General features: G+C 46.9%; 9 protein-coding genes across 9 annotated transcripts; 4 read left to right on the top strand and 5 right to left on the bottom strand.

Annotated features, from left to right (window-relative positions):
• Window positions 1–81: 81 nt before the first annotated feature.
• Window positions 82–2658, bottom strand: JR316_0006158 (uncharacterized protein; the record flags this gene model as incomplete). Its single annotated transcript, XM_047891907.1, has 2 exons — window positions 82–2466; window positions 2527–2658. 2 exons carry the CDS (start codon window positions 2656–2658, stop codon window positions 82–84), a joined length of 2517 nt encoding a protein of 838 aa, XP_047749256.1.
• A 485-nt stretch (window positions 2659–3143) lies between these two features.
• On the top strand, window positions 3144–4286 carry JR316_0006157 (uncharacterized protein; the record flags this gene model as incomplete). Its single annotated transcript, XM_047891906.1, has 2 exons — window positions 3144–4016; window positions 4065–4286. The coding sequence occupies 2 exons, from the start codon at window positions 3144–3146 to the stop codon at window positions 4284–4286; spliced, it is 1095 nt and encodes a 364-aa protein (XP_047749255.1).
• Window positions 4287–4851: 565 nt separating this feature from the next.
• JR316_0006156 (uncharacterized protein) lies at window positions 4852–8561 on the bottom strand (the record flags this gene model as incomplete). The annotated part of the gene is made up of 7 exons (XM_047891905.1): window positions 4852–5114; window positions 5176–5930; window positions 5989–6004; window positions 6068–6818; window positions 6877–7869; window positions 8071–8208; window positions 8262–8561. The coding sequence occupies 7 exons, from the start codon at window positions 8559–8561 to the stop codon at window positions 4852–4854; spliced, it is 3216 nt and encodes a 1071-aa protein (XP_047749254.1).
• Window positions 8562–8859: 298 nt separating this feature from the next.
• On the top strand, window positions 8860–10999 carry JR316_0006155 (uncharacterized protein; the record flags this gene model as incomplete). Its single annotated transcript, XM_047891904.1, has 6 exons — window positions 8860–9105; window positions 9236–9537; window positions 9593–9718; window positions 9822–10108; window positions 10166–10633; window positions 10857–10999. The coding sequence occupies 6 exons, from the start codon at window positions 8860–8862 to the stop codon at window positions 10997–10999; spliced, it is 1572 nt and encodes a 523-aa protein (XP_047749253.1).
• Window positions 11000–11599: 600 nt separating this feature from the next.
• Window positions 11600–14412, bottom strand: JR316_0006154 (uncharacterized protein; the record flags this gene model as incomplete). The annotated part of the gene is made up of 5 exons (XM_047891903.1): window positions 11600–12642; window positions 12702–12785; window positions 12840–13607; window positions 13681–14233; window positions 14287–14412. 5 exons carry the CDS (start codon window positions 14410–14412, stop codon window positions 11600–11602), a joined length of 2574 nt encoding a protein of 857 aa, XP_047749252.1.
• Window positions 14413–14670: 258 nt separating this feature from the next.
• JR316_0006153 (uncharacterized protein) lies at window positions 14671–15260 on the top strand (the record flags this gene model as incomplete). Its single annotated transcript, XM_047891902.1, has 3 exons — window positions 14671–14841; window positions 14895–14963; window positions 15024–15260. The coding sequence occupies 3 exons, from the start codon at window positions 14671–14673 to the stop codon at window positions 15258–15260; spliced, it is 477 nt and encodes a 158-aa protein (XP_047749251.1).
• A 441-nt stretch (window positions 15261–15701) lies between these two features.
• JR316_0006152 (uncharacterized protein) lies at window positions 15702–17641 on the bottom strand (the record flags this gene model as incomplete). Its single annotated transcript, XM_047891901.1, has 9 exons — window positions 15702–15819; window positions 15870–16009; window positions 16064–16246; window positions 16297–16450; window positions 16500–16687; window positions 16739–16850; window positions 16905–17017; window positions 17104–17390; window positions 17443–17641. 9 exons carry the CDS (start codon window positions 17639–17641, stop codon window positions 15702–15704), a joined length of 1494 nt encoding a protein of 497 aa, XP_047749250.1.
• Window positions 17642–18066: 425 nt separating this feature from the next.
• Window positions 18067–18595, top strand: JR316_0006151 (uncharacterized protein; the record flags this gene model as incomplete). The annotated part of the gene is made up of 2 exons (XM_047891900.1): window positions 18067–18282; window positions 18338–18595. The coding sequence occupies 2 exons, from the start codon at window positions 18067–18069 to the stop codon at window positions 18593–18595; spliced, it is 474 nt and encodes a 157-aa protein (XP_047749249.1).
• A 101-nt stretch (window positions 18596–18696) lies between these two features.
• On the bottom strand, window positions 18697–19145 carry JR316_0006150 (uncharacterized protein; the record flags this gene model as incomplete). Its single annotated transcript, XM_047891899.1, has 2 exons — window positions 18697–18943; window positions 19003–19145. The coding sequence occupies 2 exons, from the start codon at window positions 19143–19145 to the stop codon at window positions 18697–18699; spliced, it is 390 nt and encodes a 129-aa protein (XP_047749248.1).
• Between the last annotated feature and the right edge of the window lie 2865 nt (window positions 19146–22010).

Genomic DNA, 22010 nt, shown 5'->3' with positions numbered 1-22010 from the left:
AATTGTATAGGGATGTGAGCAATGTAATATATGACAGGCAAAAAAGGAGACCAAAAAAAAGTTACAAAGAATTGAAATACACTACTTTTTTTGGGCCTTGGATTTTTTGGGCGAGCGCGATGCTTCAGCCAGAGTCGTTTCCGCCTTTCGCTTTCGTCCAGCCCTTGTCTTTGTGGCTATGTTCGACGCGGGCAGCGTGGACGCCACGATCTCAACATCCTCCTCCTCCACAATTTCAACCTCGTCGCTGTCCGAGGGATCAGACAACTCCGATGAGTGTCCATTCCCGGATGGCCCAGCCTTGGAGGATGGCTTAGCCTTTGACAATGGCTTAGCCTTTGAGGATGGGCCGGCCTTTGACGATGGCGCGGCCTTTGACGATGGTGCACCCTTTGACAACGGTGCGGCCTTTGACGTCGAACTTCGAGGACGTGGAGCTGGGAGAGGGGGTGGTGGAGACAGGGAAAGGATGGGTGGTACCGGTGGGAGCGAGGGTCGGCCAGCTGGGGGGGGCGAAGGCGCTTCCGGAGTCGAACCGGGCAAGAATAGCGCTGTTGGTGGCGCAGACACGGCAGGGAGGACGGGTGCGGGTGGAGGTGGGGGAGGGGAAGGGAGGACAGGTGCTGGCGGTGGTGGAGGAGGGGAAGGGAGAATGGGTGCTGCTGGAGGTGGAGGTGGGGAAGGGAGGGGTGCTGGCGGTGGTGGTGCGCTTGGGGATTGTGGCACAGAGGTGGGTTCACGGGTCCACGACGGACCCGATTCTTGTTCGACCTCCGTCTTGGAGGGTCCTGCTGCCTGTTTGGGGGCGGGATTCCTTTGTTCATCCTGCTCCAGCAAATCGTCGACCACATCTCGGACGTGGTTGATCCTCTTGGTGATGTCGTTGAACATCGTGACGGAAAGCGAGGTGCTTCCTGCCACTTGTTCTTTGGCCATGGTCCATTCGGCCTTCACCTCTTGGATGCCGTCCTCGATGCTCTTCATCCTGTTCTCCACCGCCAAGTTCGTCTCGGCAAACGTCGCAATCCGTGCATTAATCGCCGTTATGGACGCGGATAACCCGTCCAGCCGTTCCATGATTCTGCCTTGGCGCTCAAAGAGCTGCACAAGCAGTTCTCCCACATCCTCGGGGAACGACCCTTCCCCGGCCTTCCCCTTCGCCGGAACATCTTCTCCCTCCTCCAACTTCAACGCCTCCCCATAGCTTCCCAGTGGCGTCATCAAAAATTGACCCACGAAGGTGTTGCGCCCCGGGTAGAAGCTGCAGTGGATCTTGCGAGACTTGCAAGACTCGCAAGATTGGTGCTTCACGGGGACAAGAGGCTCAGTGCCTGTCTCCCCCTTGACATAGCATGGCACCTTGAATTTGATGCATGCCGTGCACCTTTCCACCATGTCCACCATCCCCTCTGGCACCTGGCGCACTTTCTGGGATCTCGACCGCGCCTTCCTGATGGGGGGGACATCGTCCTCGGCGTCCTTCTTTACGGAACGCGTGCGCATCTTCCGGGTGGGGGTGGCAGTGGGGGTGGTAGGCGGTGCCCCTTTGTTATCGCCTTCGTCGTCCTCGTCGACGTCCGCGTCCGCGTCTTCGTCCGTGTGGCTTCCTATGATCGCCTTGCTCCTGAATTTCCCCTGCTTGGACTTCGCCAATCTTTCCAGCTTCTCCCTGTACGCTGGGTGACCGGGCATGTTGGAGGCGGTAATGTGGGGAATGATTTCCCCCTTCTTTGTCCGTGGGCCCCTGTAATCCGCTGGAGCCAACTGAATGGACTCCACGGGGTCCGCCGCTTTCCGTTTGCCCTTGTCTTTGTGGGCGTCTGTCACGGGTCCGTCTTCCACCGGGGGTTCGACTGCCTTGCCCTTGCCCTTCTCGGCCTGTCTCTTCTCCGTCTCCTCCTTGTTCCTCTCCTCGTCTGTCTCCTGCTCCTGCTCCTGCTCCTGCTCCTGCTCCCTCTTCCTCCTCTCCTCCGCCTTCTGCCTCTCCTGCTCCCTGGTCCTCCTCTCCTGCTCCCTCTTCCTCCTCTCATCCTTTCTCCTCTCCTCCACCTTCTGCTTCTCTTCCTCCCTCTTCCTCCTCTCCTCCTCCCTCTGCCTCTCCTCCTCCTCCTCCCTCTGCCTCTCCTCTTCCTCCTCCCTCTTCTTCTTCTCCTCCCTCTTCCTCCTCACCTCCCTCTTCCTCCTCTCCTCCACCCTCTGCCTCTCCTCCTCCTCTTGCTCCTCCTTCTCCCTCCTCTTCTCTTGCTCCTCCTCCTCCCTCCTCTTCCTCTGTGCCTCCTGGCCTTCCTGGTAGGCCTTGAAGTTGGCGACTTGATGTTTGAGCGTCGCCCAGTCGACCTCAAACCTGTAGATGTTCTCGCCGTCCTTGCCCTGGATGACTTTGTACGAGTAGACAACGGGGCTCGCAACATAGTCAATGAGCCGGAAGCGGGCGGCGTCCCTGACATGCTCCTGACACAATGGAACCTATTGGAATTTTTTTTTTTTTGTTGAGCAAGTCATGATCTTATAAAATTGAGAACTTACCAAGTCCCTGTAAAGCTGCTCCAACTCAGCGTTGAACGCGCTTTCACCGTTGCGGTAGCACTCGGTAAACTTTTTTTCCCAGTCAGCGAGGCGTTGGGCGAAGGTGGCGGTGGTGGAAGATGAAGCGGCCATTGAAAAAAGCGTGTTTTTATGGGGGAAGACGCGTTAAATGGGTGAGGCACGGTAGAACGTGAGGGTGGTGATCGTGGTTGGAGTTAGTCTAAAAAAAGTCTAAAAAAAAGCGGTCCCGCAAAACAAAACCATACACAAACATGTACAATCTGAGTCATGTGATTTCTTCACCAGATCCAGTTTGTGCAAAAGTTGCTAAGTTCGATACACGGGTGAATCTATTTCCGTGTCATGGAGAATCCTCGGATAGTATTGTATTCCGTGAGATATATAAACAAGCCCACCCAGTTGCACTTTCTGGACTGTATGTCCTCCTACAACTTTATTCCCACCTCTAGCAAAAATTCCCCCATTGACTACACCAGTCTCAACAATCTTACCAGGCTTCTTGAAAAACTGAAGGAACCTCCTCCCGTAAAACCTATAAAATGTAAGACTAATGGCATTAATTCAAGTAAATTTTAATTGATTTCTGAGCATCAGCAATGTCTTCAAATATTAGCAACTCTAAGGAAAGCAAACGCACAGCAAGGACGGATGACCTGGCTCCGCCGCCAATGCCAGTCATTCCAGATAACCTGGCTCCACCCCCTATGCCTGTTATTCCAGATAACCTGGCTCCTCCCCCTATGCCAGTCATTTCATCTAACCTGGCTCCGCCCCCTATGCCAGTCATCCGGAAAGACCTGGCTCCGCCGCCAATGCCAGTAATTCCAGCTAACCTGGCTCCACCCCCTATGCCTGTCATTCCAGCTAACCTGGCTCCGCCGCCAATGCCAGTAATTCCAGCTAACCTGGCTCCACCCCCTATGCCTGTCATTCCAGCTAACCTGGCTCCACCCCCTATGCCAGTCATCCGGAACGACACGGCTCCGCCGCCAATGCCTGTCATCCGGAACGACACGGCTCCGCCGCCAATGCCTGTCATCCGGAACGACACGGCTCCGCCGCCAATGCCAATCATTCCAGATAACCTAGCTCCTCCCCCTATGCCTGTCATTCCACCTACCCTGGCTCCTCCCCCTATGCCTGTTATTCCAGATACCCTGGATCCTCCACCTATGCCTGTCATCCGGGATGATGTGGCTCCGCCGTTGATGGCAGCACATGTTTCATACACGTCTGTCGTCGACAAAATCATTATGGACTCTCGTCCAGCTATTTCCTCTGAGAGGAAGCAAGGTCGCTATTCTCCACCCCCTGAAGCATGCCACCTGCTCCTTCAAAACCCTTATTTTCGAACCTACGGCAGGTTTGATTCCATGGGCGGCTACCCCGGTTCGCCTCCCACCCAGTCTGACATTGAGTTCAAGGATGTGACAGATCAGACGGCATATTTTAACCCTCCTTTTCTATATGTATGCACTCAGATATTACCAAGCACTAGATACTGACAACTATTTTAGAATTATACCGAGCAGCAGCTACGGGCAACATACGACCAAATAATCGACAGTTCCGTCGGCGACAATAGTTATGACAGCAAGGTCACAACGTTTAAGAACCTCCGCCTGCATCAGCTGCAGTCAGAAATTCTGACTTATAATGCGCTGGAGGAAATTGACGCTGGGCTGGCAGGGATTGAATCGAGTTTGGAAAAGCATTTGTATACCGGTAGAGATGAATAAATTATTTTTGGAGCCCTTGTGCTCATTGATTCGCAATACCTCTCAAATATCCCTCCCTCTCTGGGAAGATACGGGTCAAATGGGTCCGTCTGACAGCACAACACGGGTCAAGCGGATCCGTCTGCTTGCAATACACGGGATGCAAATGGACCCGTCCGGCTCATTTCCGGCCCGTGTTTCTTCCGTGTAGGTAGACGCGCGGATCCCGCAGGCCACCCGGCGGCTCCATTTAGCGCTAAATGGCACGTCATGTACGCTATGATTTGCCAGGCTAAATCACACGTACATCACGCTAATCTCCTAATTAGGTAGCGGAAGTAAATCCACCGTGTCTCACGTAATATCCTTATTATTAAATCTTAGGTAATGTACGTTATAAATAAACTGTCTTATGTGATTGCGGAATCTTGAATTTGCAAAAATAACCGTTTTTTGAATTTGCCTCCCTTTCTTTGACCGGCGTGCGTAATTGTGATCGAAAGGGTCAAAGACGGTGATAACTTTGATAGGATCGAGTTCTTCAGTGCTCATGATGGAAGTAAGTGAACAAGAGGGGTATTTGAAATTACAATGGTTTGTACAGGGGATTTATGCATTTAAATAATTGATCTCCAGCCATCGCCAAGCTACGCCAAGAATCAGATTTGCGATAAGCGTAAGCTATTGCACCCGCGCTGAGTGTTGGCCCCGACTCGACATATTTCACCCATTTTTTACTCTGATGCATAAAATATGCAACGGTCCACTGCATCTCATATCGTACAAGGGTTGCTTCTTCATTCCACCTGTGATATAGTGCCCTTGCACGCAACCAATGAACTCTTTTAACTATAAAATTGGGTTGGGAATATATAAGCGCCCATGGTTGAATATTAATGATTTAACTCACATTCAAGAACAGTGGCAGGATCTGCGTCCTCCGATAACGCGTTTGGGTCGGAATCAGGTGTAGCTGTCGGGTCAAGTGCCCACCGCGGTCCAAATCTTTGGTGTACAGAATACCAAATCCATGATAAACGAAATTTGGTTGACCCTGGCAAATTTGGATTGAGAATTGCAGTACTTGACTTGATGTCATCTTTGGTTAAAATGCGCAACTCTCTAAGAATTTCATCGTCGGCCCCGAGCTTGACAATGCGACTTCGACAGTGTGAATATGCCTGAGCATGTAGAGAAATTTGATCTTTTAACTCTTTTACTGCTGTTTGACCTCGTGTGCGGACACCTTTACGTGGGCCCTTTTGGACAACTTCTTTAAACTGAAAGGAGCGTTCCGCGATAAGCTCTCGGATTTGATTAAGATGGCCTCGAGCTTGGGATATTCTGGCTTTGAGTTCATCGGATGCATACATTGCATCTGCACTGCCATTTGATGGTAGGCATATTGGCTGTAGGTCAATGTCTTCATTTATTGTTGGACCCGATCCTGGAGCTAAAACGTCTTCTTCGTCTTCCCAATCAATTAAAATCTGGTCGGAAATTTCAATATCTTGCCTCCCAGTAGCAATCACCCCAGCTTTAGACTGAAGTTTAGCAAGCTGAACCATTAATGTCTTGAGAGACTCGCGTAGCTTCTGGAGTTTGACACAGTCGGGGAGACGATCATGATTGACAAGCCGCCGTGCACGCATACGTATGTCTAATCTAAACAATGGAATTTGCACTGTTAAAAATGTATAGTAATTTAAACAATTATACGTACTGCTTTTCTTCAATCACTAATGCAAATTGGATCCATGACTGTACCGGAGTCAGCGGCACAGTAGGGCAGGCACAGTCACTTGTACTTGTATTGACTGGAACAGATCCGGGTCGCTTAGCAGTATATATATCCATGAGTTTAGGGTCTTCCAATCGATTTTTTTCTACGTGTTCAATTTGCTTCATCCATAGTTTAACTGCTTCGGGATCGACAGCACTGTTAAGATTGGCAAAACATATCCGATATTTGTCTCTTGTCTCGTCGGCTTCGAGGTATCGTCGGCACAGGTATCTTGTTAAATTAAGTGCTTTTTTGTGGTTGGAGTCACAAGCGTGATCGTCAAGGATTTCAGCACGGTGAGCCAGTGTTGCTGTACGAGCCGCTGGAGAAATAGCATTCAAGTCGGCCCACAATGACTCCAGAATCTCGCCACACACACAGGCGGCACCAGGAATAAATGTGGGAGCATATCTGAAAAAACACTCATCTTTATGAGCATGAACATGGAACATTCCAATTGCTCTGTCAATCTTGAGACCTTCAGGAAGATGGTGTTTAATGCGTTTGAGCAGCCATATGATGTACTGGCAGACAATGTCATATATCACCATAGTGCCTTGGTCGGGATGGACTCCAGTTGATGCAAGCGCAGCCAAAAATGCAAAGTCAACATTTTTCTGCTGCTCACCTTTAAAAAGGTCTACAATTGCATTTGGGGCGTAGCAGCCATGTCGGGCACAAGCAATGCCAACAATCCCCGTAACGTCACAAGATGACTTAGATAGCAGTGAGTTTTGAATTGCACGGAAGGTATTCTCACATGGAGCACCCTAGCATAGATTAGTTTCACTATATTTGAATTAAAACAAGAGTACTGAATATACTGACTGTCAATGCCTCTATTGCAGATTTAAGGAATGCATGATATTCTGTGCGATCTGGAATCATGCCACTGCCTTCCGAAAGCCAGACATCCCGAGATGGCTTTTCTGAGCGGACATGGTCTGCTTTGAAGTTTCCGTCGGCCACAAATACTCGTTTGTAAACCCAACGATTTGGATCTTCTCTCCAATTGTCGGGTAAGTTAATACCTGGTTGTGGGCATGCGGGACAGAAAATACCAAGTTCGCCTTTTCCGACAGACAGTGCAGTTTTTCCATTATGTCCTGCAAACCCTGCCCATTTAAGTTTCTTCATCCACCTCCATAGTCTTGACATTCTTCGGAATTCATTGTATAAATCCACAACACTAGAAGGAGACAATGGATTTGTCATTCGTCGGATAAGAGAATAAAACTGATAAGCCGAAGCCTTGAGCTCCAGATTGGATAGTCGGAAATAGTCTAGAAGTTGAGCAGAGAATACGGTACGAATGCGATGAAAACTTGTTGGCAATAATCGGCTTGCAATAAGATCCTGAGGAAGCTGTTGGGCACCATGACATACACAATATACCATGGCCAAGTGATGAACACCATTAGTGTGAATTGCCCGAACATACGCATTGTTGAGTCCGTCGGTCTTTGGAGTTGCTGTCGGGGTGACTTTGTTTTTGTTGCCAAAATGTGGTCGGAGATAATAAGGCATATCTTGCACATCATCCTCCGCCTCCCCGACTTCGGTTTCATCATCACAATCATGGAAGTCATCCAGCAGCGAAGGATTTTCTCGACACTTGTCTAGGTACTCTTCAAATTCATCATCGGTAGGGCCTTCGTGAATATGAGTCGGGTCATCCTCAGGGCTATCCATTTGAATATCAATATCTTCGGCATGACCTGTCAAAAAGTCTCCGACGGGCGCTTGTTTCCATGTCAACTGGTGTAGTTGTATTTGCTCCTCTTTGTCCTTTTCCTCCTCAATACCTTCAAGGTAGTTAATCTGAAAGTTCAGTGACGAACATATAGAGTCTCCAGTGTGATGGGGTATAAGAATATAGGTACCAGTTTCCCATAGATGTGCCTGCCGGAAGTAGGATCCCGTCCAACGTTCTATTCTGTGCATTGGATTTACTTGGTGAGTGTGTCGCATACACATCCTACAAACCATGGATGGTAAGCTACAATCTTTACAACGCCATACTGCAATTAAATCATTATTGCAGCTAGAGCAAATAGGCCGTTCGGAATTGTCTGGAATGTTGGGTGCCTCTCGGCTGAGCAATGCTCCCAGCAAGTCATCTACACGAGACACGTATTGGTTAATATAGTCTCGCTGCGTCTACGCAAAAATAAATGGTAAGCTGATCTATAAAATAAAAAATATACACACACCTTGCATATTTTGGGGACTACATCTTCACCGTGGGGACTTTCTGGTGCCCCATAATTGTCCCCATTGAACTCCTGACTGGCATTCTCATCCACATTTGGCACTTCTGGTTCTCCTGGGTTCTTTCTACGGGGTCTATCTGAAGTGCTCAAAGAGACCTTTACAAGCTCAGAAACAACCTTGCCTGCTCGTGTTGTTCTGGTTTGATGCTTGTATGTTACGGCATCTGCTGCATTTGCATCATCTTCATATAGTGCCTTCTTCTTAGCTTTCCTGGTGCTTGATGTTCGTTGAGATGGCATATTAGAGACAAGAGGAGAAAATTACCTATCTTGGTTGATCAACTGCTATACTTTAGGGTGGCACATTCCAGTACTAACTGCATAGTTTCAACTTACCTAATATACATATTTTGATGTGTGTAGATTCCTATAAAGGAGGTGGGGTTCTGGGAAGCGTTTGTCTGCATTCATTCTTCCCCACCATTACCTCTTTCCAGCGCAGTTTTGATTTTTAACACTTGAAAATTGTCAAGGTTGGTCTGTCCTCATACATGTAGAGTTATCTCATAGTTTCATTATCCTTTTTCCTTGGTACAGCATGGACAGTACTGAAGCACCAAATCCAATACTGGAAGACATGTTTAGAGCTCATGACAGACTGGTCAGGGTGTATGATCGCCATGAACGTGAAATTATTGAGAGATTCAAAGACAAATACACCAAGGCGTCGACAAATCTTGACCGTAAGCAGGTAGTATGTGAAATACTACCTGCTCTTTTCAATCACTGGAGTAAAAATAGGGTTGTGAGCCGTAGTAAAGAGTTTATGCAGGAGGAGGCAAAGGTAATTGTGTTTGTCGGACACTGTATTTGTATTTTTTATTAACAACTGTCGGCCCCGACTTGCCCCGATTACACAATAGGTATGGCTATATGTCTATTACAATGGTCGGATCTAATATTTTATCCCAAAGAAACTGCTTGCATGGATTCGAAACAACTGGAGGGGGGAGCGGCTTACAAAGGCTGCAACAAAGGGTAAAAAATTAAAACGTACCACTGTACTCTGGTATAATAGAAGGGACGAGGTCTACAAGGAGATTGCCAGCATTCTTGGAATTGAATCAGCCGGAGTTGGGACACCAGGTGTTTTTGAAAACCGTATGAAGGCAATGAGCAACATTATTTCCCGAATGTCCGACCGCGAGAAGAGACAGCTTGACATAGAAGCATCAAATTATACTTCAGTGGTATATTCCGACGAGGACAAACGCAAGTCAGTGATCAAATTCATTACAATATTGGCCTAATTGCTTACTTGTTTTGCTTAGGAAAGCAAGGAAGTATGCTTTCAAGACACTAGATGAGGCGGCAATCCAGCAATGGGCGGAAATGGGATTAATGAGCATTACATTTGTTTGCCAGATTAATGAAACTGGCCAGTTGTCAGTCCAAGTGTGCGTTTTGAAATCACAAGTCCGCTTTCATATTGCTTATATAATGACTCCGACCGACTCCGACTCACTCCGACTCACTTACTCCGACTGATTCAATACACAGTCATGATCAAGTAGCCAGTGTTATTGGCGTTTGTTCAACATTATTTGAAGAACAAAAACCAGATGAAGTTACCCAGATGAAGCGGCTAATAAGTACCTATGTTCGCGGATTATTGAATGCAAAAGAAAGAGCAACATCTGGGTTGCAAGTAACGGCAAAATCCGACATGTTCATACTTGATCAAGACGCGGATGGATTCCCAATGCTGCCTCAAGACTTTGATGCATCCAAGGTCAATAGAAAAGATTTAGAGTCACTTCTACGACTTTATCTTGGACAAAATTATAGTAAGTATATACTATTGAGAACTTCCATAAGTTTTACTGGTACTAAGTTTTTAATAGAACTTGCAACACATGGCCGCACTTCGCAAACACCCTATGAGGCAATTGAGCTCTCCCAATCCAAGTTTATTGCTCCAGAGTACTTGCCACCCCGCTTCAAGTTAAAACGGCCCCGATTTCTTGACCTTGAAGACTTACGCACTTTGTTCACTCATCTCCGATCACGTCAGGAAACATTTCCGCTAAGCCAAGTTTTTAGGTTTCGAAAGGTTAAGAAGGGGAGAAAAGGAGATGACGTTGAGGATACATGGTATCCTGATGAAACTCGTACTGTTGACACAGAAAAGACCAAGCGTCGGCCACCTGTTAAAAAATCAAAGAAATCAAAGAAGGCTCTGACACGTATTGAGGACATGCAGGGCGGATCAAGTCTGATCACATTTGAGTCTACTCCGGAATCTATGCAGACATCAACATCCCCCAATGCCAACATAATCTTGGATTGCATGATTGACCCGTCTTTGCGAAGTGAGTCTACCGATTTCAATGTCAAGGCCCTCATCTCATTGCTACAATTAGCAATAATGGCCGAGTCTACTAGCACTCCAACACCAGCAACTCCTGCTACTAGCGGTGTCACACCAGCTAATCAGTCCACTCCCACTACTTTGCAGCCTTTTCCATCGGACATGCAAGTTCTCTTGAATAGACCAGGTGAAGTCAATGCCGATCATACTCAATTACATACCAGCAAGCCTCGCCCCCGACCCCGACCTTGCAAACCACCTACAACTCCTGCTGAAATTGCGGAGTATGAGCAAAATCAACAAGATCTTCGTAATGCATGGCAGGTTTCTGACATGCTACTTGGAACCAATGCAGCAGGGGAAGTGACTCTTCCAACTCCTGCTTCCGCTGCTACATCGACTCTGACTCCCATGTCTGCTGCTACATCGACTCCGACTCCCGCGTCTGCTGCTACATCAACTCCGACTCTCGCGTCTGCTACTACATTGACTCCAACTCCCGCGTCTGCTGCTACATCGACTCCGACTCCCATGTCAGCTTCTGCATCGGCTCCAACTCCTGCTTCTGCACTTCCTTTGATTCCAACTCATGGGTCTACTCTTCCATTGGCACCAACTCCCGCTTCCACTACTGCATTGACTTCAACTCCCATTTCCGCTGCTGTATCGACTCCGACTCCTGCCATACCTGCGCCCACAAATCGAAAGAAAAGAAAGGAGGTAGAAGAATCATTAATAGTAGAGGGTAAACGGGTCCGACGTCCTCGTGAAAGGACAAGTTAATTAGACAACTTTACCCAACTTAATGCAGTAGCAATTGATTTCAACTAAGAATGATATTCTACCCTAGGATCACACAATTCAGCAGCAGATAGGGAGACCAACAAAATATATTATATTGAAAGAAATATTTTTTTTAAAAAAAAAACGCCCGACACAATCAACTACAGTCATTCCAATTGACATTCTACAAAGCTGGTGGTGGCGACAATGGAAGTGCTGGGGGAGTAGTGGGTGGTTGTGGGGGAATAAAAACATCACCACCACTCATGGGATCAGGATTGTTGTCCGAATTGGATTTGTTAGCCTTAACAGCATCCTCTACTGTGTCCTTGTTGGCATTGGCAGCGGCATTTGAATTGTTGTTGGAAGCGGGATCAGCGTCGTCATCGGAGGCGGGGTCGGAATTGTCGTCGGAAGCGGGGTCAGACTTCTTGTCGGAGGCGGGGTCGGACTTCGCGTCGGAGGCGGGGTCGGACTTCTCGTCGGAGGCAGGGTCGGACTTCGTGTCGGAGGCGGGCTTGTCAATGGTGGGGTTGGTGGGGTTGTTAGTGGCAGCATTCAGAGAATGGCTTGCCTCATCCGATGACATGTCCATTGGAATTGGACAATCATTTCCATCGGACTCCCCATCCCAAGAAAGATACGCACCGTCGCTGTGCATTTGATGAAGCTTGTCAATATCATCAACACGTCCTTCAAGGACGACGAGGGAATCTTCTGTCCTCTCAAGGCAGTCAGAAAGATACTTGACCTCGGCCTTGATTTTGCTCATCCCACTCCCCCACTTCAACGCAAAAGCCGACTGACAATCCGCTGCAGATTTACGATGTTGGGTGACCCTTTCATATAGGTCATCGTAACGACGCTTGAGTGATGTATGTGCCGACTTTACGCTAGTAAGCTCGTCCTGCAGCTCTTCATTTGTTGTCCGCAGCAGGGCTAAGTCAACCTGAAGGGCGCAGGTTGTAACTTCCATCTCGTTCATCCGATTAAGGAGGTCGGAAACAAGTGGAATATCGGTCAGGTCGGAGTCCTGCAAACGGCGTTGAGGTGGTGGTGGTGGGGCTTGAATTGTTGCCAAGTGAGTGGGCGGAATTGTTGTTGAAGGGGCGGGCGGCATTGTTTTTGAAGGGGCGGGCGGAACTGTTGTCGAAGGGGTGGGCTTTGAAATGGGTTTGGGTGGGGACTGGGACGTGTCGGAACCTGAGGTAATCTCGACGTAATCAACTTCAAAACAAAGAATCAATAATTTTGAAGTAATGCACTACCAACAATGTTGCACTCACCTGAATCCAATGGCTTGTTCTTTTTTTGCTTGGACTCGCGATCGGACTTTGCACCGTCTGAAATGACATCGCTGTCCACCACATCTATGAAAACTATGAGATTCAAACAAATAGGAACAAAATATTCAGGGCACATACAAGGAAGAGACTTCTTGACCTTTTTCTTGGGTGGCATTACCTCGCTGTCGGTTTGATTTGACTCCGACTTCTTGGCTTTTCGAGCTCTTGTAGCCTTCAATGTCTTCGTATTTGCATTGGTTGGACCATTGGTGTTGGCTTTGGCGTTCTGTGCAGCAGCCTTCTGCGCCCGACGACTTTCGGAAACAAGTGTACCGCCCCATGTACACCCCTTCTTCTGCCTGTTGCAGATGGCACAAGCACGTTTCCCAGTTTTGTCGAGTATCTCGTCGCATTGGGTGTTGTACTTGATGCACCAATCGCACTTTGTTGCAAGAATTGGGGTCGAAGCCTTTGACGACCTCTTGCGCTTTCCAACGGCCTTCTCCTCCTCCGATTCCTCATTCTCCGACGACGATCCCTGGTATTCAGAGCCAGATATGGGCTCCCGAGACGGACCTTCCTTGAGCATTTTCTGAAGCTTCAAAGCCCGAAACTTGTTTTCGGGGCTGTCGGGGCGGTCAAAATGTGCCATTGCAACCTCATGGGCAAAAATCCCGACTGACTGTGGTTTCAAGTTGTCCTTGGTGCTCTCACCACCCTTGGAGGTCCTCTTGGGCTTGCCCTGCGCTTTGGTCATGTCGTTTGCTTTGTTGGCAGGCAGAGCGACGGGATTAGATGTCGACATCGAACGGAAAGAGGTGCTAGCAGGAGGGACAATGGGGTTTGCTGCGCTAGGCGGCAATGACGGGGTAAGATTTGCGGGGCGGGATGACGGATTTGAAGGCCCTGGACGTGTTAAATATAGCAAGACCACATTAATTACAACAAAATCATGCAAAATGTTAGAAAAAGTACGTACGCATCGTGGCATTAGAGGGCGTCGACGTTCTCTCAGCATGGACAGACATAGTTTGAGTGATGATGTTCAAGCCCTTGCGATGCTGGGCAGAAAGAGCCTCGGAATTGGACTCCCGACGCTCAACGTTTGTAGGTGTGGGTGTGCGGCCTTGAGTGGGGGTCGACTCCAGGTTGGACATTTTGCTGTTGTCTGGAGGCGGGGCCGACCCCGACCCGTCGGAAACCTTGATACGAGAGGTATCCGACCCGTCGGAACCCTTGACACGAGAGGTATCCGACCCGTCGGAACCCTTGACACGAGAGGTATCCGACACGATGTCAGGATTCCCCCCGACATCCGACTTGTGCTGGTCGGGTAAGGTAGAGGCTGGTAGTGCACTACCACCCTCGATGTTTGCCAGTGCACTGCGATGCTTGGTGACGAAGCCGGCGATGTCAAAATCGCTCGCTTTGCTCGATTTCTTGTAATCCACAATGACGGACCACACGAAGTTCCCGAATTCTTTGAAGATTTCGGGATGGATGCGGGCCTTTTTGACATGAAAAATCTCTTTCTAAATCTTCAAGTTAGTATCATGCCAGTAAAAAAAAAAAATAACAGGCGCACCAGCAGGCCGTTCAGGTCTGTCATCACCTTCTTGACCTCCCCACTTCTCACTGCATCCCTAACATTGGCATCGAGCTTTGCGAGAGCGAGACGGAGCGATTTTGCGTCGGTGATCTTGGAGTCCATTGGGTGCTTGAGTTGGTGTTTGGTTGAATGTGCTTGATGGCAAAGATGTAGGTGGTGGTGGAATGAAGGAAAGAGAGCAGGGAAACGGATGAACCATGCCTGTTGCTTGCTATCTGCCTGCTAAACGATCACATGACCTAAAGATATCAAATTGATCGCGCCCTGACGCGCTTGTCCGATCAGTCGCGTACCCAAAAGCGGCCTTGGTCCGACAAATATATAAAGAGATCATGATGTGGCCTTCAAAATCTCATCAATATGAGTGCCCAGAATTCCTCCCCTAAAATCCCGGAAGGTTATATTGCCATCGACGGCCCCGATAACATCAAATATGTTGTCCCCCGCTTCATGATTCCGTCATTGGAGCACGATTTGGCAGTTTTGGGTTCTAAAGAAGATCCGATTGTTAATAATGCCGACCTCACTCGAGTAAGTCTGAATTAACAGTCCGTCAAAACTTATTTACTGACCATAAGATATAGAAGCCCAACGCCAAACAATCCGACTCATATCTCACTCTATCAGGTATTCTACGTGTGCCTCCTGAAAACGTGAGTCCATTTCAATAGTATGATATATAGTACGATGAATGGAACTAATAATGTTGGTAGTCTTTAACCGACCATGAGATGCTTGCACTTCATAGTGAAGTGCAAGCCTTGAAACAAAGCCTTGGCATTTCATACAAAGACGCCGCACATAGGCTTTATATGGCGGAGGTTGCCAAATTGAAGGTAGCGGACACTGATAGACGATATCATGCATACATAGATAGATGCATTGCAAAAACTCTTACTAAGTTAGAAGAGAGGCATAGTGTCCGCGAAGATCTGGGAAACTCGGAGTAGTCTAGTCATACATAGAATAGCTCTTAAATAAAAAAATAGTGCAGAGTTCAATGTATAATCCACAACGTTGAACGACAGTGACTCCAAACCTCTGACCTAATTTGCACCAACTCCTCTTACAAGTTGCAGTTTGAGTCGGACACCATGGGGCCGATCATCCAAGTCGGACACCTTAGTATCAATCTTGGTACACCCGACCCACCCATGTGACGGGTGTCTGTAAGACCTCCTCAGATTCGAGAATTGCACACAGTATGGTACAATGTAGGTTACCATGTATAGTGGCATGTTATTCAGTGTATTAATGAATTTATTCAATCCATATCATGTGGTACATGATACCAGTCCACTGTACCATATTATACAGTACAGTGTAGTATTAGTATGTGAAAAATGACATTTCGAGCAAGCAACTACTGGTCGATTACAAGATAAGAAGAATTAAGTTGAGAAAGTAGTTGAAGCGGTAGCACGAGAAGCTTCTAGAAGTGAATAAGAAGCATTTGTAGATGCTTCCGTTCTGTCAATAGCAGCGCCGACACCATTGGGAAAAACCATGCTAATAGAATATATTAAGCTAAAATAGAAAATTATCATAGAACCTCGTACCTATTCCACCATCGCAGAAGATCCTCAGATTCTGGTGTTGATTCCCGGAAATAGTCCACAATGAAATCATAGAGTGCATGGAAGTTGAAGTTATTGTATTTCGAGGTCCAAAACAAAGCATCCGTAAGGTTGAAGCCTGTCTATATTGAAATTTAAGATGCTGTGAATGCAAAAGACAAAAGAAGTAAACATACCATGATAACAGTATAGGCAATGCTATGGGCTGTAACACTGGTCATTCCTATCAAGCGGGCAACATTTGTTTTAGTCGATTTGGTTGATGGAGCGTAGGCTCGATTTCGAATAGGAGGTCCGCCATTAGGATTTTTGATAATGGCTTCGGCTGATCCTGGTGAGGTAAAAATATAGCACCATACCTAGACGGACTAATATAAGAATTAGAAAGAAACAAAAGTAGATTACATACCTTGACCAAGATCAGACTTTGTAAAAACAAATGCTCGACTCTACCATTAGGTGGCAGCTCATATCCATCAGGATACAAAAACCGAAGATAATAATTGACAAAAATCGGGAATTTCGGATCCATAATATCACCCGCACGGATACGTGTGCGAACACTAATCGATAATCTTAGATAGAGTACAAGAAAAAAAATAAGCAACTTACCTGGGGTCATCCCAGTTGTAATGAATCGGACAAAGATATTTACCGGTTATGTCATTCTGCACACCACATCCAGTCCGTTCTTTTGTAAACAAAACCTCAGGGCGGTGCTCGGCATTAAGGAAGTCTCTAAGGAATTCCTTAATGTGGTTGCAATCGTCTGAGCGGGCTGCATTTCCACCCTGATCAATCTGTAGAAAAATGACATTTAGTCATTCACATTTCATCAAATAATCACATACCTTGTGTAGATATTCCCTTATCTCTTGGCTTCTGGCATCTCTGTCTATCATCATTTGAAGCCTTGGAATGTATTCTAAGAGCTTATTGAAGCTAGAAACATTACAATCGAAGCTAGACTCAAAAGAGAATATAAGTATTAACAATATAAACAAAAAAGAAACATACTTTCGTTTGGTGTCAACATCCCTAAACTTTGCCGAAGCCATACCATTCCTTTCTAAATAATCATTGTTCCAGTCTCGATACAGTTCTTGTGCGCTCACATAAAGGCTGACAGCCTTTCAAAAGCATCGCTCGGGGGGCTTCTCCCTAAAAGTTATAATGATGAATGCGACTGCAACAGAAAGTTTGGTTATCAACAAACTTGCCTTGTCTTTGCCTTTTTGGACTTCCGGGACCGCTCTTCATTGCCCATTTCATACTCTTCAATCCGACGCTTATAAAAGGCCAGCTGTGTTTGAAGTGTTGAAGTGTCGGGGGCTGAGATTTCATTCAGAGAAGTGGTGTCGGATGACATGGATGAAGATGACGCATTGGGTTCGAGGTGATGGCCATATCGTGCCTGATAGCCAGGTGTTGAAGCGGTTGTGGGTGCTGGCATCTGAGGCTGGGAATGACTTGGATAGAATGAGTTATCCGAAGTTGGCATACCTAAATCTAAGTAGTAAATCAAGATATATAAGAAATGTGACTTCAAACATACCTCCGCCCAGTGCATGATTGCGCTCATTCTGTGTATACGGAGGCCCACCGTTAAATCCTACTGGATAGGTAGGTGCATTATGGCCATGCTGAGTCACCACATTAGGTTGCTCTGGTGTGCCAGTGACACGGCCATGGGACGAAGATCCTTGTGCACCTGGATGAAATGCACCACCAGGTTGGTACAAGTAAGAAGACATATAGAAACGTATTGCATACCTTGGCCTTATTAGAGGGAAAAAAGCATGCACGGCAGAAAAATGAGGCAAAATCAAAAAACAAGCGGATGAAAAGGGGTACAAATGGCTACATTTTGAGGAACGTGGATGCCCTGCATTGCCAACACTGATCAGTGTATGTCCTGGCTAGAATATTCCTGAGCCAGCATTGACAAATGCGAAAAATGCTAGTTGGAAAGTGTGTGGTTGAGAACAAGAGAATGACAGCCTGGAAAACACAAAACAAACAGTGACCGTCACACTAGCACATGATATGCACCTTATAATGTAATTATATGCCTTTTTCAACAGAAATTTAAAGAACGGCGGCTGAAATGTTCTTTTAACTCAAACCTACTGCTTTTGTAGTTCTACAACAGGCTACAGCTATTAACTCTTCAGCTACTATGCTAGAAAATACCAACGAAGCACCACCTACAATAGTCGGAATACCATTAGCATTTATTGCTGATACTCCGGAAAAGCCAGCACCACAACCAGCTTGGGTCGACACGGACAGCTCCTCCAAAGAATCTGAGGTTGAATGCAGCCATTCTGAATGTGAATTGGAATCAGATGAATGCTGGTGTCAGTATGAACCAAAAATAGTCAAGATAAAAAAGGTATGTGCCTTTGATCTGCAGAATTTTGTTATTGCCGCTAAAGCATACTCTGCAGACTGCAGAGGAAAGGGCAAAAGAACGCGCTGCTGCTGCTGAGCGGGAGGCCAAATGGCAAAATTTTATCACACAGCGGGCGCAGCAAAAAATGGCGGCCAGGGCAGTTGAGGCCTCAACAATAATCTGTACACAAATTAATTCAGACATCGGACACAACAAACCAAACACTCAACTTAACGAGATCAATAACGAGGGCAGTGGCAGTTGTGAGGTGGTGGATGAGCCAGCAGCAAAGGTCACGGCACAAGCACAATAGAACTCTGTAGCTAGTGTACATCCTTCTAGACACGTTGGGCAGCTCATCAAAGCGCTCAACGTTGCGGCCATTAATTTGTGCGTGCTGTTTGATGTCTTAGTCTATGGGAAATTGGACCTATGAGGAATACATATCTTTCCTTCTTTGATATCTCCCAGTTTGATTTGTGCGACAGCAAGTCGATGTCTGGCATTGTCGTCAGGTCGTAGTCGATATGCGGTCGAGCCGCAGGTATGTTGCCCATGTTTGTCATTATGACAAGGTGTGAGCCGTACAGGTGCGGTGGGGTTTCCGTGGTGGACTGCGTAATTGCCATGGGTCGTCTGCCTTTTGCCACCATCTCGTACCCTAATTATCAACAAAAAAATGAGAAAAAAATGCGGGTTGAGAAGAAAAAAAATACGTACATCGAGCGGGTTCTTCGCCGCCTCCCGCATTTGCTCAAAGTGCTCCTCAGCCCACTGAACACACTCGTCGAACCGGCCTTATCGTACCCAAACAGATTTGCCGTGTGGATCTTAAGGCGGTGGAGAAGTCTTGCACTCTCCATTATGACGGTGTAGCTGGGCCCACGGCAGATGCACGTCAGCCGGACCTCGCGTAGGTGCTCTGCGCGACACATCGCCATGCGCTACAGACAGTGCCAATGAGTAGTGGGCGTGTAGGGCCCGACTTGCCTCTCTGCGCAGCAACGAGCGAGCGTTGGCGTCGCCGCGTCATTGACTCAACATCTATGGAAACGGGGTTAGCAGCAGTGCACTTCCAAGGTGCGTCAGTAGCTTGTTGTGATACTTACCGTTACTCATCGCACCACCAATCCCTGTAGCCTGCTCCTGTATCACTACTCCTGCCCAATACTCATCAACCCCTCCTGCTCAGCGTCAACACTCTCCACCGCCTCGTATCCTCCGCAGTTCTGCGCATCATATCCACTTTGACGACGCCTTCAGACGTTAGCATCTGTCCGTCGATGAGCGGTGCAACTTACCATCGCAGTCTACCCCTGTCATTGCATCAATCCCATTGTGGTAGTGCCAGAACTCGATGGAGAACGCTTTGTCGGTCAGTAAATTTTAACAGTTATCGGGCTGCTGCTTACTGTCTTTCATCGTGTTGCCACCCTATCCAGCCAACATCAGATCAACCACCACCCGCTCCCTGCAATCGATGAGGCGCCACCAATTGATTTTGCTGAGTCGATTGCTGGTCTTCAATGTCAATGTCGACTAAAGGAGCGACGCCAGACGATTCGGGGTCGTACGATGTAATCGACCCAGCACCTCATGACGCCAATAGCCTCTTGGTGCGCTCGTCAAGCAACCCCTTGAGGCTACCGACCTCGCGCACGAGGCTGACACTCTCAACGCCGAGTCCCATGTTCTCCCAGTACTCTGCCAACCGACGTTCGGCGCGCAGTGTGCGGGGGATCCCAGTAAGAAGGACGGTGCGTGCTGGGATGGAGTGCCCAAGTTCCAAGGAAAAGAGCTGGCGTGCGCGCAGGAAACACCGGTAGGTACATGCTACGAGGATGAGGGCGAGTATAGTGAAGAGCTAAGTTAGGAGGAGGTGTGTGGAGAGGTAGTGTCAGGGCAACACTATAATCAGTGTGACAAGGCCACCAACAAAGATTAAGCAAGAGAGAGAGAGAGAGAGAGCAGAGGGAGAGTAAGAGAGCAAAGAGAGAATAAGAGAGTGAGAGAGATTCAATGGTTCTAAGAGATCACACCAATGATAGTGGATATCCTAAGAGATTGAAGCTGAAGCTACAGCTACCTACAAGTCCAGTATTTATACTCTACAGCTATTCTAGAATATTCCCTACATTACATCATAAAGGAAGGTTAAAGAATAAAAGTGACATCATATAGAAAAAGAATGAGTAAGACTAGGAATCATATAGAATTTACTAGAAAGAAGTGGAGCAAGAAGGCTGTGATGAAAGAAATAAACTATCTAATCAGATAATTGATAAGATAATGAAAGGATAAGATAATTCTGTGAAGATAAAGAGGGGAAACTGGAGAAACCCTGACATCACCCCCTCTCTAAGGCACATTTTCCACAATGTGCACATGGATGGGTTAGTTTAGAGGGTTTAAGAAGAGGAGGAGGTTCAGTAAAGTTAATAATAGGAGTGAAAGAAAGTCTATCAAAGGTCACAGCAGAAATCCTTCTAGGTGCTGAAGGATGTTTGGCATGGAAGTCCTTGATAGCCTTAGAAGCATTTTTCAAATGCTCTGCAGGCTCCCAAGTGCATTCTTCATTAGGATAGTTCTTCCACTTGACCAAATATTGAAGTTTGTTTCTAAAAAGTCTACTGTCCTTGATAAATTCAACTTCCCACTCAGGATTTTCTCCTTGAATGACAGGTGGTGGTCTAGAAGGAGGCTTTCTTCCTACAATATCTGGGTGATAAGGTAGAAGTTTAACCACATTGAACACTGGATGGATTTTCATGGTAGATGGCAGCTTAAGCTCATAGGCATTAGGGCTAATAACTTTGGTAATTTTGTAAGGCCCATATCTTTTATCATCCAATTTTTTGGAGGGCCTATCAGTTTTGAGGTCCTTGCCATCCAACCATACCAAATCCCCAACTTTGTACTGAGTTGGAGTACCTCTGTGTCTATTATAGAATTTAGCCATATCATCAGCAGCTTTTCTAAGTGCAGACTCTGCTTCTTTCCTGGCTTCTTCCATATTTTTCACAAAGGTATCCACAGTGTCCATTTTACTATCTCTAAGGGGTTCAGTGCCCATTCTGGGATGTCTGCCATTATTGAGCATGAATGGTGTCTGCCTGGTTGAAGCCTGAACTCTATTGTTATAAGAGAATTCAGCTAGAGCTAACCATTCAACCCAATCATCTTGTCTATGGTTTATAAAGAGTCTAAGATACTGCTCAATTTCTTGGTTAACTCTTTCAGTCTGACCATCAGTTTGGGGATGGTAGGCTGTAGATGAGGCTGTCTGGATACCAAGTATTGAGTTGAGTTCTTTCATAAACCTTGAGACAAACTGTGGACCTCTATCACACAGAATTTTAATGGGTAAGCCATGGTGTTTCCAGACATAATCTCTGTATAGTCTGGCTGTCCCTTCAGAAGTGACTTCATCTGTAGTAGGGATAATGTGGATCATTTTACTAAGTCTATCCACAACCACCATAATGGCATTATACCCTTGACATTCTGGTAACCCCATAATAAAGTCCACAGAGATGCATTGCCAGACATCAGAGGGAATCTCAGTAGGAATTAAAAGACCAAGAGGTTTGGCTGGAAAGGTTTTGGTTCTGTTGCATCTATCACAACCTCTGGTATAGGCTGCAATAAAATGTGACATTCCTGGCCACCAATAATTCCTAGAGACTAGCTCAATTGTCTTCCATTTCCCTGGATGTCCAGCAATGAAG

Source organism: Psilocybe cubensis, chromosome 5 (genome assembly GCF_017499595.1).
Source record: "Psilocybe cubensis strain MGC-MH-2018 chromosome 5, whole genome shotgun sequence".
In the NCBI taxonomy this organism is placed as follows: domain Eukaryota; kingdom Fungi; phylum Basidiomycota; class Agaricomycetes; order Agaricales; family Agrocybaceae; genus Psilocybe; species Psilocybe cubensis.
This window is presented reverse-complemented; position numbering and strand designations above follow the sequence as displayed.